The following is a 21,171-nucleotide window of genomic DNA, read 5'->3' on the forward strand; positions in this document are numbered from 1 at the left end:
ATATGAACAATATATCTGAGACACCAAGTAGCCTGAAATTTGCTCGTGAAATCTATTTCAATGGCACTAGTAATTTAAACTAGAAACTAGAAAACAAGCTGCATAAAGGAGTAATATTTAGTTACCAGCTGTACTGTGAATATTATTTTTTGACAATCAGATATAGACACTTGAAAATTCCACAGTATTCTAGAGACCAAAAGGCACAGGCACAAGTGATTTATTATGTTTTTAAAAAGTGATGAAGGGAATATTAATTCTGGAGGGTTTTTTTAATCAACTCAGCACTATTATACACTAGATGAAAAAAAATCTCCACAAACATTCCCTCACAAAGCTGGTAGTTTTATATTTACATAGTTATTATTATAGCAATTTTAAATGTTAATCTATGATACAATAATGTTACTTCAGAAAACATAAAAAATATAGTTTTTAATAGCCATGCTCCCATTTTTGATGAAAGCTAGTCAGTTCATCCTGATGTTAGTCTGACACGTTGACACGCACATGAGACGCAGCCCGCTGTGAGCGAGCAGCACAGAGGCCCTCACTCACATGGAGTAGGCAGAGGGCTCGTCGTCACTCAGGTCGGAGTCGTCCTCGTCCACCCCTTCAATGACCGACTTCTTGCCTTTGCAGCAGGACACGATGAACCCGACGACGAACACCTACAGGGGGCAACAGGCGGCGTGCTGTTTCTCAAACTTGAAATCTCCCAGGAAGTACTGACTTTAAAACCCAAACCCAGCCACAAATGGGCCAGTCGTGGTCACGGCATCCCTGGGACTCCCGGACTTACCCCAAGAAAGGCCCAGTTCCCAAAGTAGTAGGCGGCACTGAAGAACCAGAACTTGTGAAGGAAGAGGTAGGTCCGCGTGACAGTACACTGATCTAGGAAAGCAAATCAGGGACCCAGGTGAAGCGGTTTCTCTCTTCAAACAGACTATGAACACTTAACCTAAAAGGTTGTTAACCAAAACTAAACCAGTGTTAGAGACAGGATGGAAATCTAGGTCTATCTCCAAAGCCCACTCTTTCAATCACCTTACTATAATGACATTTTTAAAAGTGAGCACCACCAATGTAATTCCTGCTGTTAGGTATAAAAAAATTGTATTGGCTAGTTCAATGTAGCTAAACTAGAAAAAGCATTTTAGCCTGGAATGCCAGAAATGTCCTAAAACAAAACAGTGTTCCTGATGAAGAATGAAAAAGAGAAGTGAAGAAAGTAAGCAGATGTGGTTTGTATTAGGTTGCACTTTTCTAAGAATCCAATTAAGAGATTTTGGGGGGAACTTCCCTGGTGGTCCAGTGGTTAAGAAGCTGCCTGCCAATGCAGGAGACCCGGGTTTGATCTCTGGTTGGGGAATTAAGATCCCACACGCCGCAGGGCAACTAAACCCACAAGCCACACTACGGAAGCCCGTGGGCTCCAGAGCCCAGGCTCCACCAAAGCCCATGTGCTGTAAGGAAGGTCCAGCACAGCCATGATACACAGATAAATGTTAACTGAATAATTACAACAGTAAAGTGATGATACCTTTAAAAGGAGATCTTTTTGAGCTTAAGAACACTATTGAAAAGATGGCTGACTTGCTTACTCCCTGAACTTTAGACAGTATTATAACTTGAATCTAAAAACAATCCTTTATTTTTTTCCTTCCCAAAAAAAAAAAACCAAAAAACCACACACACACAACGTATCTCTTAAGGAGAAAGCAGCAGACTGGTTATTTGATATCTGTGTAAGACTCCATATTATTTTATCTAAATTCACTGTTTCCATCAGCTTACAAAGTCCTTTAAGTATCTAATATATGACATCTAAGGAAATACTTGTTTATTAAAACTGTGGCATGGATTTCTGAAAGACAGCATTTGGTTCTACTTTATTCCAGTCTCCTCCCCTCCCATGAAGCTCAGCATGTCCTTCTGAATGGCTCAGGGCCCAGCTGGACAGGCAGCCTCTGCTTCCTGCAGGAAAACATGCAGCGTAGCAGGGACACACCTTCTTTTCACGGGCAGGGCAGCCAAACTAATGCCAACCCACTGAGCCCCGAGGGCCCCCCTGCACATTCCTCATTCTCTTTTTCAACAGAAAAGTCTAGAAGGAATAGTCGAAGCTTCCTAAGGAAAACCAAGAAGGACTCAAGCAGCAGTATGGAACTGTTTCCCTCCCCTCAGCTCCACAGTTCCTGGCCCTCACGGTGATGCCCTCACACCAGGCAGGGCAGCTCAGGCGGCAGCAGAGCCTCCTGGGCGGGAAAGCCGCCAGGCAGTCACTCTGCCCCCCAGTGACGACAGAACATGCTTCACAGGAAGGCAACTTAGGAAATTTGTCACTTTTCCCACTAGGTTGGCCCGCGTATTCCAGAGTATGCCACAGAGTACCTGGCACTCATATTTAAGATGACTGATGAAGTAAACTAAATTGTTCAAAAGGGAGGTATTTGACTTAAAATTCATACTGATAAATAATGCATTTTCTAATTTCTTTTGACTAAAATCTGAGATTACAAGGATGTCAAAACAAGATGCTTGAATCCAGGTTGAAAACAAAAGCATAACTTAAATGTCCAGCACAGGAAAGGAGGTACAGACCCTGGTCTCACAGATTCGGGATCAGCGCTCATTCAGCCACTTCTCTGCCATGTGAACGGGCATGTCCGACCACTGACACTCTGTGCATCACCACCTCTCCTCATGGGCTCATCCGAGAGACCAGATGAGTGTGCAGACTGGCAGTTCATATTAATTTTCTTCTTTAAGATATAACCAAGTCCACGATAAAGAATACAGTTTTCAAAGAGCAGTTCGAATGGTGCCAATAAAAACTCATCTTAAAATTTTAGAAGGTGACTAGTACTCCTTAATACTAAGGAAAATACTCGCTTAGCTATTGCTACTCTGCACATGTTCATTATTTTTCTGTCTCTACAGTCCAAACAGATACAAATGGATTTGGTGTAATTTAAATGTGTATAATTCAGTAAAAGGATACTTCTAAACAGTAACATACCTTTAAATAAAAATAACCAACTTTTAATGAAGAGAGGAACAGGCTGTTTTAAAAAAAAAAAAATGCCTGTTCACAATTAATTTAAAAACACCAACGGTATCTTTCATGGGTTAAGTACTACATAAGCTATGCTGTTTAAGCACAAACCTGTTTTTAAAAAAGTTACTCAACCCTGTCAACACTGCTGATGCTCTAAACTTGGAAAATAAAAGTTCTGTTACTCATTTCCACACCTAAAGGTATCTGGGGCAGGGGTCAGAACTAGAGTGAACTGGAAGCTTCAGGGCCAGAACAGGAACAAGACGGTGGTGGAACTGGCAGAGCAGGTGAGATCAAACGGCTTTCCCCAAGGCTCTAATAACCCACTCAGTGATGCTTTAAGTTGGCTACACCTGCTGTTACTTTCTCCTCCACAAAGAGTGTATCTTATTTTTCCTATCACATTATTTCACATGTTTATCACTTCCACTGTTTAAAGATTTGACACAAGCCTTCTATTTTGGAAGAGGGGAAAAAAAAAGGTATGATCATTGTATTCTGCTTTGTGGTTGAAAAGTATGTAACAGCTTTTATACTTATCTTTCCATGTATTTATCAGTATATTTATATGCACATAAAGGGGCAGATGTCCACAGAGGAATTCTGGTTAATAATCCTCATGCAAATATTTTACGTTCAAGCTACGCCTCCACACTGAGCAATACATGGAGGCGCTTCTCTCCTCTTCCCTATCTGCCCTCTCCGAGCTGATCGTCTGCATCACAGGTGTCTAGGAGATCTAGAGAGGTCTTTCTACTGTTATCTCAAACACTAGAATAAGTATTTTGAACTTGGTTTAACCTTCAAAGTAAATGTGAATTGCTCAATTTAGGAACTGCAATCTAAAATCACAGGTGTTCAAGAGACTCTGGCTGTTATTCCTCAAAGGGACACACAAACTTCCAGTTAAACCAGAGAGGGCATGTTAACAATTAACAACTAAAAACAGGGGTTCAGACAAAAGCTTTTTTTTCAGACAAGGTGGCCATATGAAAGAGACCAAAATTAAAAGCACCAAGAAAGAGCACAGAAGCTATCTGAAAAAAAAAAAAAAAATCCAGACTTGACTCCTGCTTCTCCACCTTCCCTCACCTATTCTCACTCATCAAATGAGATGAACAACCAACAAGAAGCACAATTCAGCCTCTGTCACACAACAGCCTTTACAAATGTGCCCGGTAAGTTTACACACTTATTTCCTTTCAGACTGCCGGTTATGTCGCTGAGAGTGTGTGCTGACTGCCACTAAGATAACTTTGGTTATTAACTATAATATACAGCACCTTCTACTTTAAATATATTTTGAAAAACAACATTTAGTGCTGATTTAAGCCAATATTAAGTCACCATCATGTTACACCTTCACTTGAAATCAGCTTAGAATTAAGTCTATCTTTGTGCTTTACTTATAAAATGAATCCTTATGATATGTACGTAATAGAGGGAAAGTATTTGGGGAAATTTATGTGCCACAGAGAATTTTAAAGCAATTTCTTTGACTAGTGACAAAAGAACTGGGAGAAGACTGGATTCCTTAGAACAACGCTTCCTTTCTCATGGCTGCGTGTGATTATGCTAACTTTAGGTCTTGCTACTATTGGATATTTATAACACACATACAAATCTTAAATGTAAACAGGCTAAGCACCTTGGGCTTTACTGTGACATGATTAGGAATCATTTATCAAATGGCTCTGAGAAAGGGGAAAACACGCTATTGGGATAGAAGGAAGGCTAGCACTGGGAATCGGAGGAGTTAAGCCCCAGTTAATCATCACTGTCAAATGGATTCATAGCATATGAAAGAGAAAGAGCATATAAGAGTATATATAAGAGCAGAGAAAGATTTGAGAAACCAGCAACATATACCCAATAAGAAAAGGGAGGGCAGAAGAAAATTTTTAATTTAAATATTTGCATAAAAACCAAAATTGTAGGTTTATCTTGAAATTCAACAAATGGCATATAGTTAAATCATCTTTTGTTAAATCTCACTGCAGGTACTGAGTAAAAGGGAAAGAGCAAGCTGGTGAGCATCAAAAGTCACAGAAATTCTAAAAGGAACAGGTTATATTCTAGGAATATATAAACTGTACCAGGCTAACAAACCTAGCACTTGGCCACACGCTTTGCACTGAAAAAAAAGTCTCACAGTGACTGTGTTAAGAACCAGTATAATCAAAGCTCAACACAAATTAAGTTTAATGTATTTCAAAAGTGCTAAAATATGTATTGCTCCTTTAAGAAAGAATGTACCTAATTTCATTTGTCCTGACCATATAAAATATAATTGGCCATACACAGCTTATAAAAGATAGTTCCAAAGGTAAGCATTAGCATATAAATGTAGGAACAATCTCAAACTGTATTAGTGAACTCTAAATAATGAGATTTTCTTAATTGTCCAAGATGGTAAAATATGCAGCAACTGCTTTCTATTACCTTAACTTTTTCATAAAATGACAGCAATTTAAGAGGTACAGAAAATATTAGAGACAGAAAATGGAGATTTAGTTCTTGAGTCCGCTGTTTATATTTACTGTGAGAGTCTGGACTGAGTCATTTAACGTCTAAGTCAGTTTCTTTCTAAGTGTCATTGATATAATATCTGCTTGTGATGGATTGTGATAAGATAAACTGACCTTCTGAGAATTAAATTTAGAGAGAATTCTAAATGTGATTTTTAAAAAAGGTTGATGCTTTATGAGCTAGTTCCTTAAGCAAGGATCTGTAGAAAGTAGCTGAGAAGTCTCACAAAATCACCCGGGCTGCTTTAGCGTGCGCTCCAGAAAACCGAGCAACATTACACCTCATTAACTTCACTGCACTGTCCCTGCTGAACTTTCATCAACACAACCAAGACGCCACCTAGCAAAAGAGCTTTGACAATAAAGAGACTTTCTGTATCTCAAGCAAAATCCAAGAGGAATATGTTCTGATCGACACTTAATTTTCTGGTCTACACGGCTTCCCCAGTGGCTCAGTGGTAAAGAACTCATCTGCCGATGCAGGAGACACGAGAGACATGGGTTTGATCCCTGGATCGGGAAGATCCCCTGGAGAAGGAAATGGCAACCCACTCCAGTACTCTTGCCTGGAGATTCCCTGGACAGAGGAGCCTGGCGGGCTACAGTCCACAGGGCCTCAGAGAGTCGGACACGACTGAGTGCACGCGTGTGTGTGCACACACGCACACACACACACACACACACACACACGGCAGCCTCACCTGACACTGGACACACCACATTTGGCTTTCTGAGCTGGATGATACCAGCCAGCATCATTGAGGCCCTCTCCTGACTCCAGGCCCACCTAGAAACTGTGTGACTGTAAAATTACATTTCCATACAGATTTCCTCTCTCTGGTGAGAAGTCACTAACCATGACCCTCTAGCTGCTTTAATGTAATACTTCCTATGGTAAATTAATAAACTGCCATCTGGCTAATACTTTAGTTTACTTTCTCTTCATTTATCCGAGTCAAATACAGATGCTGGAGGTCAGGGTATGACAGGATTCTTAAATAATAATTCTGTCTCACCACTCTAACTTCAATACTGCTCTGCCCCTTTGATGGGTAGAATTAAATCAAATGAGGCTATCGACACAAAGCTATTATTAGTCAAGTAAAATATTATAAGCTTAAAGCACTTAACCATGAACTATTTTAACTTGTTGAACACAATAGGTTTACGAGAACAGTCACTTGCTTCCTGTCCTGTTTCCCAAGACCTCATTAAAGTTACAGAACATGAATAAAGCCAGGAGCAACCTTTAACAGCAAACAGAAAGGGAGAAGGCCACTCAGTGATAGAAGACCTCAGCGATATTCTGGAAGATGGAAGGCCACACTTAAAAGGTCTCCAGTAAAACAGCTGGTTTCCCTCTCATTTATTTAAAAATACAACTTAAGAATCAAGAAACCCCAATCACAGAGTCCCCCGTGATGAGGCTTCCTAGTTCCTGATACTTAAACACAAATTAACATAAATATGAATAAATCATTAGATATATACAGGAGTCTATCAGCATGAAGGGAAAGAATGAGATAAATAGAACTGCTCCAAAATGAACAGAACTGTAATTCTACTTAAATGTAATCATAAGAAAAATGTTTAGTATCTTCATATACTGACAAGGATATTACATCATAAAACAAAGATGTCTGGAAAAAAATCAGAAACATAAAGTACCCCAAGGAAAGTACAAATGTGTTATATGAAATAAAAAATTCAGGGTATAGTTTGAAGATAAAGCTGAGTACATACCCAAGAATCTAGAGCAAAATGGTAGGCAGAAAATATGAAATATGAGAGGAGACAGATGATCAATTGAAGACATCCAGGAACTAATGAACAAAAGCTCCCCAAAGGGAAAGTGGAGAAAAGAGAAACTATTAAGTTAACTTCAAAAGAAAAAATAGATGCACTGGATTTCTCACCCATCAGAAATGAAACATAGATGGTACAATACTTTTAAAGTTCTTTAAAAAAATGATTTTTTACATAGCACAAACTGCCCATCATATCATCAATTGTGAGGATGTTGATATCCAAGGACTTTTCAGATATGTATTTTCTACAAAGCATTTCTTTTCTTTCTCTTTTTAAACTTTTGGAAAACTAAAGCTTTGGGAAGGAAATCCAGAAAGAAGATATGGTTTCTAATGCATCAGAAGTCCAATGAAGAATTTCTATTATAACATTAGAGCTAAACAGCACAATTAGAAAGCAATCGTTTCAAGTAAGAAAAGGGGTCAGTAGGTACGGAGCAGCAAGTTAATACAATGGATTTCATTCAATAGATAAAGTGAGCAAGAAAAGACAAGATATTAGGTGATGTTAATCTTATGTTACTTCAGGAACATTTTTTTAACAAGACAAAGAAAAAAGGAACAAATTCTAAAAAGTGATTCAATTCTACAAATGCTGGCTGAATAAGACAGAAAAATATACTTCATATATATATATTAATATGTTTTCTTAATTCAAGGAGCTAACATTCCTACAAAAGAGTAGGCTAGACATAAGATACATAAATGACTATAGATTAAGACAGAGTAAAGGTCACACCATAACAAGTAAAACTGCTATGGGAATTCAAGTGAAAAAAAAAAGAAAAACTGTACACATGTTTGGAGACTCAAAAAAGAGGGTCAGATTGTAAAGAAACCTTGTAAGATGACCAGGAATCTGACTGATGAAGATGGCAGGAGTTGGCAGAAACTGGCTGCGACGTTTCCAGAACAAACAGTTGCAAAGCAACGATGGAAAAGATGACCAAGTTCAGAAAACTCATGAAAAAAGACTGGAAACATGCAGGGTGGGTTAAAAGGTGGAATCCTTCAATCCGTGGTGGAACAATGGTATAGGGGAACAGTTAAGGTTCCTACTGAAGGAAGGGCATTGGCAAATCACACTGGCTCTACCTTCAAAATCGACCCAGAATCTGACCACTTCCTGGAATTCTACCACCACGAGCTCTGCCTTGGATTCCTGCAAAAGTCCAGTTCGCCTTTGCCCTCGGTTTATTATAGCCTATCGCAGGGGCTAATACACTATACCCAAGAAGGATTCACTCAGTCCATCATGCGTTTTGTAAGTTATGCTGAAACATGACACGCTGTCCACGGCAACCTCTGTGCTTCAGGGGCACAGCTGAGCAGTGTAGACACTACTGCAGGCCCCACAGAGCCTGAAGTATTTATTAACTGGTCTTTTACAGAAAAAAGGTTCCCACACCCTGGTCCACATGCAACACAGCAGTCATAGTGACCCCCTGGGGATATAGGGCCCAACAGGTCATCTGCTCAGTCTTCAAGACTTCCCGTCTGAGCATAAAGGCTGAAGTCCTTCTCTCTGATGACTGGCCCTTCCCCCTCCCCTCCTGCCTCCCGCCCCCAACACCTCTGCACCTGCTGCCACCATGGCCTGCATGCTTCTCTGCAGGCATCTGCCTTCCTTCCAGGCATCTGAACGCACTTCCTTCAGGCCATTCTGCCCAGATGTCAGCTTCTCAGTAAGGAATTCCTTTCTACCCTGCTCAACACTTCAAACCATCCCTCCTTCCGGGCACCACTTACTCTCCTCTGGTACTTTTTCTCCATAATGATTACTGTCTGATATACTTGTTTCCTTCTAAATGAGCTCCATAGGGACAGCACATCTGAGCTTTGTTCACTAGTATCACTAGCTTCGTATCAGTAGTATTTAGAATAGTGCCTACCACATAACAGATACCAATTAAAAAAGTTAACTGAAAAAGCAAGGAAAAATAGACAAGAAAAATTAAAGTTATTTACTTTTTCTTCAACAACTATGCTAAAGCCTTTGACTGTGTGGATCACAACAAAGTGGAAAATTCTTAAAGAGATGGGACTACCAGACCACATTACCCTCCTGAGAAATCTGTATGCAGGCCAGGAAGCAACAGTTAGAATATGGAATAATGCACTGGTTCAAAATTGAGAAAGGAGAACATCAAGGCTGTATATTGTCACCCTGCTTATTTAACTTCTATGCAGAGTACATCATGAGAAACGCTGGGCTGGATGAAGCTCAAGCTGGGATCAAGATTACAGGGAGAAATATCAATAACCTCAGATATGCAGATAACACCACCCTAGTAGCAGAAAGTGAAGAGGTAATAAAGAGCCCCTTAATGAAGGTGAAGGAGAAAAGTGAAAAAGCTGACTTAAAACCAAACATTCAAAACCACTACAATTATGGCATCCGGCTCTATCACTTCATGGCAAATTGATGGGGAAAAAATGGAAACAGTGACAGACTTTATTTTCTTGGGCTCCAACATCACTGCGGATGGTGACTGCGGCCATGAAATTAAAGGATGCTTGCTCCTTGGAAGAAAAGCTATGGCAAACTTAGACAGCATATTAAAAAGCAGAGACATCACTTTGCTGACAAAGGTCTGTCTAATCAAAGCTATGGTTTTTCCAGTAGTCATGTACAGATGTGAGAGTTGGACAACAAAGAAGGCTGAGTGTCGAAGAAATGATGCTTTTGAACTGTGGTGCTGGAGAAGACTCTTTAGAGTCCCTTGGACAGCATGGAGATCAAACCAGTCAATTCTAAAGGAAATCAACCGTGAATATTCACTGGAAGCACTGATGCTGAAGCTCCAATACTTTGGCTACTTGACGCAAAGAGGTGATTCACTGGAAAAGATCCTGATGCTGGGAAAGATGGAGGGCAGGAGGAGAAGGGGTCAAAAGAGGATGAGATGGTTGAATGGCATCACTGACTCAATGGACTTGAGTTTGAACAAACTCCAGGAGATAGTGAAGGACAGGGAGGCCTGGTGTGCTGCAGTCCATGGGGCTGCAAAGAACTGGACACAACTGAGCGACTGTACAACAAACACAAACAGAATCGTGGAAATTTAGACATCTATAAATTTTAGAATTTCAAGACACACAGGACTGTGATTCTCAGTATTATGAAAACTGATATGTCAATACCTTCCAAATGTGTTTAAATTGCAAAGGGTGTTATTAATTTTGTATTCCTTAAATAAATAGGATAGCATTCTAAATAAGCCTATCAAAATTACTATAATTCTAGGTGACCTCATTTATCCTCATCTTTAGACTAAATCTAACTGTCCTAAACTATCTCGTCCCCTCCCTCCAAATGTGCAGAGTAAAGACAAAAAGACCATGTAGTATATTTAAAGGCCGCTGCTCCACGTACTTGAGTCAGAGGGAAAGAATAACTTATATTCTCTCAAACTGGATCTTCTTGTTACAAAACTCCACAGAGCTAAATTAATTAGCTTCACTTAATAAGGTATTAAATCTGAAGTCCATACTCAAACCTATCTTTTAAATTCACAAAGGAAGAGTTTGGTACCATCTTCATTTCAAATTATGTTTATAGATCACCCACTTGGGCACTCAGCACAACAGACATTAACAAATACTGTCATCGCAGAGCATCAGTGTCCATTCTTAACCTCAGCCCATAAGGCTAAGATCTAATGAAATTCCTTGACCAGCTTCATTTCAGCCTGTTAAAACTAGCTTTCCTTAAAATGCACTTTTTATTTAAAACTATACATCAAACACCTAGTATAAACTAGTACAGTAACTCCTCTAATGAAATTGGTTTTAAACAGAAATAAGTCTTTCCTGCAAAACATTTTTTTTCTCTTTTTTTGCTTAGAGATGAAGTATAAGTAGAAAAAAAAATCACCTGAATCCATTGTTGGTGATAATGTAAGTACTTGAGCAATACGACTTAGTCACCTAGACTTCTAAATAAAATTTCCTGGAACCAAGTATAAGTAGAAACATTTCATATTCCAGGGAAAAAAAAAATGCTACCAAGATTTTGAGAATTACATTTTTTCAAAGTATCAGAAACTACCCTTTTCCACTGTTATTATTCAACAAACTGGAAGGAAAAAGGTCTTCTCTACAACCAATAGTTACTGGGCAGATAGATGCATGCCACTATCTAGACTCTCACTGTTTTCATCCTTAAAAAGGCTTATTAATGTTTTTTTTTTCTTTACTTATGATAAAAGCCATTTATTAACAACAAAAAACAATGAATACTTATTTCTTGTCCTTATTCCACATTTTGTTCTCTGAGGTACAGCCTGACTTTTATATGCTGTCTGTGTGTACATATATATATGTAGAGGCAGAGCTGAATGACACTGATAATTTCTGCTGTAAAGTGACTCAATTATACATAGATATACATTCTTTTTATTTTCTTTTCCATTTTGCTTTATCGTAAGATATTGAACAGAGTTCCCTGTGCTATACAGAAGCTGAAGTTACAATAGTTTGGTCACCTGACGTGAAGAGCCAACTCAGTGGAAAAGACCCTGATGCTGGGAAAGACTGAGGGCAGGAAGAGAAGAGGGCAACAGAGGATGAGAGGGTTGGATGGCATCATCGACTCAATGAACATGAATCTGAGCAAACTCCAGGAGATGGTGAGGGACAGGGAAGCCTGGTCTGCTGCAGTCCATGGAGTTGCAAAGAGTCGGACACGACTTAGCCACTGAACAACGACAAAACACAGTGGAACCTTGTATATTATTCTGCATGTAACAGGAACACCTGCTAATCCCAACCTCTCAATTCACCCTCCCAAACTTCCCCAGCCCATGGTGACCAAAAGTCTGTTCTCTATGTCCATGAGTTTGTTTCTGTTTTGTAGACAGGCTCACTTGTGTTATATTTTATACTCCAAATCTGAATGATATCATACAGTATGTCTTCTTTCTTGCTTCACTTAGTATGATAATCTCTAGTTTGCATCAGTGTTGCTGCAAATGGCATTATTTCATTATTTTATAGCTAGCAGTGCTCCACTGTACACAGGCACCACATCTTTATCCATTCCTCTGCTGAGGGGCATCTAGGTTGCTTCCATGTCTTGGCTGTTGTGAATAGTGTTGCTATGAACATAGAAGTGCATGTATCTTTTTGAATTATAGTTTTACCTGGATATATCCCCACGAGTAGGATTGCTGGATCATATGCTAACTCTAATTTTAGTTTTCTAAGGAACTTACTTACTCTCCTCCATAGTGTCTTTACCAACAGTGCAAGAGGGTTCCCTTTTATCCACACTCTCTGCAGCATATTTGTAATTTTCAATGGACCTTCTGATAGTTGTGAGATGATACCTTATTGTAGTTCTGATTTGCATTTCTCTAATAATTAGCGATGCTGAACATCTTTTCATGTGCATTGGCCATCTGCATGTCTTCTTTGGAGAGATGTGTATTCAGGTCTTCTGCTCACTTTTTAACTGGTTTATTTTGTTGTTGCTGAACTGTATGAGCTGTTTGTGTATACTGGAAATTAATCCCTTATTGGTCACATTATTTGCAAATATTTTCTCATATTCTATAGGTTGTCTTTTCACTTTGCTTATGGTTTCCTTTGCTGTGCAAAAGCTTGGAAGTCTGACTAGGTCCCATTTGTTTATTTTTGTTCTTATTTCGATTGCTTGGGAGACTGACCTAAGAAGACGCTGGTATGATTTATGTCAGAGAATGTTTTGCCAATGTTTTCTTTTAGCAGTTTTTTGTTGTTATGTCTGATGTTTAAGTCCTTAACTCATCTTGAGTTTATTTTTGTGTGTGGTGTGAGGCTGTGTCTCACGCACGTCCAACTTTCCCAGCACCGCTTGCTAAAGAGACCACCTTTTCTCCATTGTAGATACTTGCCTATTTTGTCAAAGACCGACTGACTGTAGGTGTGTGGGCTTATTTCTGGGCTCCCTGCTCTGATTCATTGATCCACATGTCTGCTTTTGTGCCAGTACCAAGCTATTTGGATTACTGTAGCTTTGCAGTATTTGAAGTCTGGACAGGTTATGCCTCCTGCTTTCTTCTTTTTCTTCAGGATTGCTTTGGCAATTCTGGGTCTTTTATGGTTCCATATAAATTTTAGGATTATTTGTTCTAGTTCTGTGAAAAACAACCAAGGTAATTTGATAGGGACTGCATTAAATCTGTAGATTGCTTTGGGTAGTATGGTCATTTTAACAATATTAATTCTTCCAAGCCAAAAGCATGGGATATCTTTCCAAACTTTGAATCATCTTCAATTCCCCTTATTAACATTTTTATAGTTCTCAGCATATGTCTTTCACCTGCTTGGTCAGGTTTAACTCTAAGTATTTTATTTCTGAGGATGCGATATTAAAACATGTTGTTTTTCTACATTCCTTTTCTGTTATTTCATTATTAGTGTAAAGAAATGCAACCACTTTCCTTATATTAATCTTGTATCCTGCTACCTTGCTGAATTCATTTATCAGTTCGAGTAGTTTTTGTGTGGAGACTTGAGGGTTTTTATATGCCATATGCATATAATGACAATTTTGCCTTTTCCCTTCCAATCTGGATCCCTTTTCTTTCTTTCTCTTGTCTTACTGCTGTTAGGATTTTCAACACTATGTTGAATAGAAGAGGTCAGAGTGAGCATCCTTGTCTTGCACCAGGTTCTAGCACACAGGCTTTCAGTTTTACCACTGAGTATTATGCTGGTCGTAAATAGCTTTTATTATGCTGAGGTATGTTCCCTCTATATCCACTATGCGAAGAATTTTTATTATGAATGGATGTTGAATTTTGTCAAATGCTTTTTCTGTGTCTACTGAGATGCTCATGTGATTTTCGTCTTCCCTTAATGTGGTGTATCATATTGATTGATCTGCATATATTGGACCATCCCTGTAAACTTGCAGCTTGACTTTTACACTATTTATGCACAAAACAAAAAACATGAGATAATATACACACTCTTCCACTATCATCATGTGGTGAATATTCTTCTGTGAAAACATGCAAAGCTGTATTATTACACTGTGTGTAACTTATTTCAAGCATCCTCACTGATGGGTATATACCCAATTGTTGCTTTTTGTTTGCTATTTCTCATCTAACTTTGGTGAGATGTAGAAAATGGTTAGTATTGGAAAAGTAAGAAAATGCAAAAAGATGTCAAGATTTCTGAGTAAATAAATAGTTGAGGGCACACAAAAGACACAGGACAACTTTTCCCACCCTATGACATGGGGGAAATGTGTGGAAAAGCTAAACTGAAGAGTGAAGGAAAGGAGCTCAGCCTTGGAACTGAGGTTTGAGAGGTTGGCAGGACACACATTTCATTATATGTAAACCAGATGGTGGTCAGAAAACAGGAACAGAAATCTAAGATTATTAATTTACTGATTAAATTATTAAATCCCCCTTAAATTATCCAGCATCACTAGGCTTATTTATTTTCAGCTGTCAACACTCCAAAACACGACTTAGAAAACCTCATCCATTTAGTAAAACTATATTTATTAGACTAAGTACTGTGAGGGAGAATAAGATGGGGAATGGCAAAGAGTATTTATAAGGTTTAAGGGCCTGGGCTGGGCCACTTTAATCAAGGTCATAAAAGGTAGAGAACTACATTTGGGCTACGTTTATGACACAAGTTTTACATTGCTGGATACAGTGAAATGACAAGTCTCAAAGCAAGTCTTCTGAGGCAACTTATCTTGGTAAGGAGGCTACTGGAGTTGTGTCAGTCAGGAGTTGTCAGCCATTTGTGTTTGTCCTCAGGGGTATTTAACCTGAGGGCAGAGGCGTGCGTCTGTGTGTCTGTTGAGCATTAGCAACATGATATTGGTGTCAGTTTCTCACATTTTATGGGATTAAAAAGCTTTTAAAACTTATTGACCAACATTCAGGAATCATTAAGACTTTAGATAGTCTACTATGAATTGTTACAACAGAATGCCCTGGAATAGATAAAATGTTGGAGTTAAGAGTAAATATGGAAAATATCCAGAAAGAGGGTGCTAGGTTTCTGACACTATCATAAGAAACAATTTTGGTTAGAATATCCTGTTTTAGCTCACAGTTTTCAAAGCAAATGCTTCACATAAGAAAGTGTGGAAATTGCTATATTTTTAAAAATAAGTGAGAACTTTACAAGAATATCTTGAATTGTTTAAGGTGAATTGTATCACCAAATACAGAATATCATCTTTGAATTTAAATTGGTGGGTTATTTAAAATATGAAAAAATTCAACCACCTTTAAAATACTATGCACTTTTAGAGGTTTAATTTCTGAAGAATTTTTAATATGTTCTTTGTGGATTTAAACTGTCCTTTTACAGAACCTCAAATGGAATACATTCTATAAACCAAGTCAAAGAATGACTCATTTTCCACAACTGAATATGTCTATAATTAAATCAAGGTTTACTTGATGCTAACAATTTATATCAGAAATGACAAGAAAATGTGAGAGATCAATTATTTTTAACAGATTCAAAATTGAAATTACACACAAAAGATCAACTCACTTTCACAAGAAGACACCTTTTAATCTAAATTGCTAGGGAGTTACCACATAGCATACATGATATTCACTAATTCTTATGTTCAAAATACGTTCCTGTCATTTTGTGGGGCAAAATACATCATGCTGAAACACTCACTGCACATATAAATTTTAATTTTTGGAATTTAAGAAAAATAACATATATTGATAGAAGTGTAAATTTTTAAAAGGATGTATGCATGAAGTCACTTCAGTCCTGTCTGACTCTATGCAACCCTATGGGCTGTAGCCAGACAGGTTCGTCTGTCTACTAGATTTTCCAAACAAGAATACTGGAGTGGGTTGCCAATTTCTTTTCCATAAAAGGAGGTAAGTAATGTATAATTATATAAATAATGTAACTATAATTCTACTAAAAAGGTAATTACAAGTAGTTATCATCAGTAATTCCATATCCTGGCCTGCATTTGGTACTGCTGGCTTTTAGAACACTGAAAGGAAAGGAGAAAACAAATGTTATACCCGCTGAAGGCAGAGTTCCAGAGAACAGCAAGGAGAGACAAGAAAGCCTTCCTCAGTGAACAATGCAAAGACACAGAGGAAAACAAAAGAATGGGAAAGACTAGTGACCTCTTCAAGAAAATTAGAGATGCCAGGGGAACGTTTCATGCAAAGATGGGCACAATAAAGGACAGAAACAGCATGAACCTAAAAGAAGCAGAAGATATTAAGAAGAGGTGGCAAAAATACACAGAAGAACTATACAAAAAAGATCTTAATGACCCAGATAACCACAAAGGTGTGACCACTCACCAATGGCCAGACACCCTGGAGTGCAAAGTCAAGTGGGCCTTAGGAAGCATCATTATGAACAAAACTACTGGAGGTGATGGAATTCCAGCTGAGCTATTTCAACTCCTAAAATATGACACTGTTAAAGTGTTGCACTCAACATGCCTGCAAATTTGGAAGACGCAACAGTGGCCACAGGACTGAAAAAGGTCAGTTTTCATCCCAATCCCCAAGAAAGGCAATGCCAAAGAATGCTCAAACTACCACACAATTGCACTCTTCTCACATGCTAGCAAAGTGATTCTCAATACTCTCCAAGCAAGGCTTCAACAGTACATGAACCATGAACTTCCAGATGTTGAAGCTGGATTTAGGAAAGGCAGAGGAACCAGAGATTAAACCACCAACATATGTTGGATAACAGAAAACGCAAGAGAGTTCCAGGAAAACATCTACTTCTGCTTCATTGATGACTACACCAAAGCGTTTGAATGTGTGGGTCACAACAAACTGTGGAAAATTCTTAAAGAGATAAGAATACCACAGCATATAACCTGCCTCCTGAGACACCGTATGCGGGTCAAGAAGCAAGGGTTAGAATGAGACATGGAACAACAGACTGCTTCCAAATTGGGAAAGGAGTACATCAAGGCTGTATATTGTCACCCTGCTTATTTAACTTATATACAGAGTACATTATGCAAAATGCCGGGCTGGATGAAGCACAGGCTAGAATCAAGACTGCTGGGAGAAATATCAATAACCTCAGATATGCAGATGACACCACCCTTATGGCAGAAAGCAAAAAGGAACTAAAGAGCCTCTTGATGAAAGTGAAAGAGGAGAGTGAAAAAGATGGCTTAAAACTCAACATTCAGAAAACTAAGATCATGGCATCCGGTCCCATCACTTCATGGCAAATAGATGGGAAAACAACAGAAACAGTGACATACTTTATTTTCTTGGGTTCCAAAATCACTGCAGCCATGAAATTAAAAGATGCTTGCTCCTTGGAAGAAAAGCTAGTACAAACCTAGACAGCATATTAAAAAGCAGAGACATTACTTCCCCAACAAAACTCCATCTAATCAAAGCTGTGGTTTTTCCAGTGGTCATGTGTGGATGTGAGAGCTGGACCATAAAGAAGTGTGAATGCCAAAGAATTGATGCTTTTGAACTGTGGTGTTGGAGAAGACTCTTGACAGTCCCTTGGACTGCAAGGAGATCAAACTAGTTAATTCTAAAGGAGATCAACTCTGAATATTCACTGGAAGGACTGACACTGAAGCTGATGCTCCATTACTTTGGTCACCTGAGGGGCCATGAGAAAAGACCCTGATGCTGGGAAAGACTAAAGGCAGGAGGAGAAGGGGATGACAGAGGATGAGATGGTTGGATGGCATCACCGACTCAATGGACAGGAGTTAGAACAAGCTCCCAGAGATGGTGAAGGACAGGGAAGCCTGGCGTGCTGCAGTCCTTGGGATTGCAAAGTGTAAGACACGACGTAGCGACTGAACAATAATAACAGCCATCTGGTGGTGTATAGAGGGCCTCATGTGGTTTTTTTTCCTCCTTTTATCTTTTTCTCAACATAAATATTTACTTCTGTTTTCTGAACCATACATTATAATGCAATTTAGCCACTTAACACAGCATTTTTTACCAGATGAACCTTCTCTTCCATAACCAGAGAAGAGCTATTAAATTTAGGACTTTTAATACTGATATTATACTTTAATTAATTAATTTTATTTTAGAATATTGTATTAGTATGTATTATAATGTATGTTACTGTACAATATACAATATTGTATAATATTGTAATGTATGTATTGCCATACATTGACATGAATCCACCATGGGTGTACATGTGTTCCCCATCCTGAACCCCCCTCCCACCTCCCTCCCCATCCCATCCCTCTGGGTCATCCCAGTGTATCAGCCTCGAGCACCCTGTCTCATGCATTGAACCTGGACTGGCGATTCATTTCACATACAATAATATACATGTTTCAATGCCATTCTCCCATATCATCCCGCCCTCGCCCTCTCCCACAGAGTCCAAAAGGCTGTTCAATACATCTGTGTCTCTTTTGCTGTCTCGCATATAGGGTTATTGTTACCATCTTTCTAAATTCCATATGTGCTAGTATACTGTATTGGTGTTTTTCTTTCTGGCTTACTTCACGCTGTATAATGGGCTCCAGTTTCATCCACCTCATTAGAACTGATTCAAATGAATTCCTTTTAATGACTGAGTAATATTCCATGGTGTATATGTACCACAGCTTCCTTATCCATTAGTCTGCTGATGGACATCTAGGTTGCTCCCATGCCCTGGCTATTATAAACAGTGCTGCGATGAACATTGGGGTGCACGTGTCTCTTTCAGATCTGGTTTCCTCAGTGTGTTTCCTCAGTTTCCTCAGCAGTGGGATTGCTGGGCCATATGGCAGTTTTATTTCCAGTTTTTAAAGAAATCTCCACACTGTTCTCCATAGAGGCTGTACTAGTTTGCATTCCCACCAACAGTGTAAGAGGGTTCCCTTTTCTCCATACCCTCTCCAGCATTTATTGCTTGTAGACTTTTGGATAGCTGCCATTCTGACCGGCGTGAGATGGTACCTCATTGTGGTTTTGATTTGTATTTCTCTGATCAATGAGTGATGTTGAGCATCTTTTCATGTGTTTGTTAGCCATATGTATGTCTTCTTTGGAGAAATGTCTGTTTAATTCTTCGGCCCACTTTTTGAATGGGTCTTTTATTTTTCTGGAGTATTTTTAAAAATTGGCCCTATGGTCCACACTGCAACATGTCATTTATCTGAGTGTACTCTCCTTAGTCCAGTCACCCCTTAAGGGCAGGACCCAATCCAGGGCAGTGTATCATGTTCGGCTGTCTCCTTACTTCCCTGAACCTGAGCCCCTCAGCCTCTGGGCTCTGAGGACACTGACGGGTCTAAAGCTCCACTTTTCCAGCACGGCTGTGAGCCGTCAACCTGGGTCTGTGTTCTGTCCCCTCAGGATCTGAGCCCTGTCCTCTCACTGTGCCAGGCGGTCATGCCCGGAGGCCCAGGCTATGCTGCCCCTGGATGGTGGTCACCTTGTTTACCTGGCGGGGCCTATGCCCATTTTCCTCTGAGATGAGCTACCTCAGCTACCCTTCTTCCTCCCACAGTCAATGAACGGTAAGTGGAGATGCCTTGCTGTGGTTTTACTCTGTAGTTCTCTACACCGAGTTCAATTTCAAACACTGCATTTGGTCCATTGATAAATTTGCTAGGGTTCCACTCATTCTTCCTTCTTCCTTCAATACTCGATTGTCCTCTGCGGTATGTTGATCTGGTCTTATTTCTTTCATCACAGTTACTGTTCCATAATCTGTGTTGATAACTCCAGTATCAGAGCCTGGCAGGTCTTTCCTGCTACTTCTGTTAGCTCTCTCACGTGTGGGGCTTTGCTTCCTTGTGTGCGTGAATATCTGACTCTGACATCGTCACTTGCGCTCCTTTGTGGGAATTCTGTGAAGTCAAGAACTAAGGCACGTTCCTCTCATGAGGATTATACTTACTTGCACCACTTACTGCAGTGCTAGTCTGAAACTTCAGTGAGACAAACCCCACTCTGCTGACGTGCGTGTGGCTTGCACACCTGCAAAGTGCTAGTCTGCAGCTACAATTTCTTAGGACTCTGGTTCTTTCTCCTTCTTCTGGACACTAAGGTCAACTTTGCTTCCCATTTTTTACAAGTAATACATTTAACCTTGCTTGTGGCTCACCCTCACGTGATGGTACCGTCTTCAGGAGAGGGAGGGGCTCCGTTTGGTAAGAGGCCGTTTCCTGTGAGATGCCAGCCACTCACGCAGGCTCCAGACTCTGCTGTCCAACGTAACTCCCACTGGAGACGTGTGATTTTTCAGCATCCGACATGACTACTGAGCCGAGGGAACTAAATTTCTATTATTATATACTTTTAATTACTTTAAACTAAAAACTGAAGCAGTACTTTAGAAGAACTGTATTTCACCTTTAACTTACTTAAATGGTCACATTAACTTAATGAAGATTTAGTGTTTGAATTAAAATGTTCCTTAAGTATAAAATACACACTAGGTATTGAAGGCTTAATATGAAGAAGGGTACAACGTATGATGTAGACAAGGCTCTAGGACACCCCTTGTTTACCTGCAAAAAAGCCAGACACAAGCCCCCAACATTCTCAGTCTTCGCGTCACGAAAGATTAGCTGAGCTATTTGTCCATACTGATCAATCAGAACAAGCAACTTGCAGATCTGACTTAAGTAACCCTTAGCTAGATTTCCCTCTTTCGCCAGGCCCCGGAAGTCTGCCCTCTTCTCAGTCGGCCAGCAGACAGCCCTTCCTGATTGAGTCCTCCTGGCTGACCTCAGGAAAAACATGCCATGATCATCCCACTCTCACAGCAGGTTCTTTCCAGCCGCGAACTGACATGGTATCTCAGA

At 39.5% G+C, this 21,171-nt stretch overlaps 1 protein-coding gene across 1 annotated transcript in view; it reads right to left on the bottom strand.

Moving 5' to 3' along the window:
- Positions 1 to 206: 206 nt before the first annotated feature.
- The window catches only part of LMBRD1 (LMBR1 domain containing 1), a 132,251-nt gene continuing 111,286 nt past the window's right edge, over positions 207 to 21,171 (bottom strand). The window contains exons 15-16 of the mRNA XM_065911336.1: positions 803 to 894; positions 207 to 671 (exon numbers count right to left, since the gene is read on the bottom strand). Coding sequence (XP_065767408.1) covers positions 555 to 671; positions 803 to 894 — 209 coding nt within the window. The 3' untranslated portion in view covers positions 207 to 554. The remainder of the gene's footprint in view (positions 672 to 802; positions 895 to 21,171) is intronic.

Source organism: Muntiacus reevesi, chromosome 19 (genome assembly GCF_963930625.1).
Source record: "Muntiacus reevesi chromosome 19, mMunRee1.1, whole genome shotgun sequence".
Taxonomy (NCBI): Eukaryota; Metazoa; Chordata; class Mammalia; order Artiodactyla; family Cervidae; genus Muntiacus; species Muntiacus reevesi.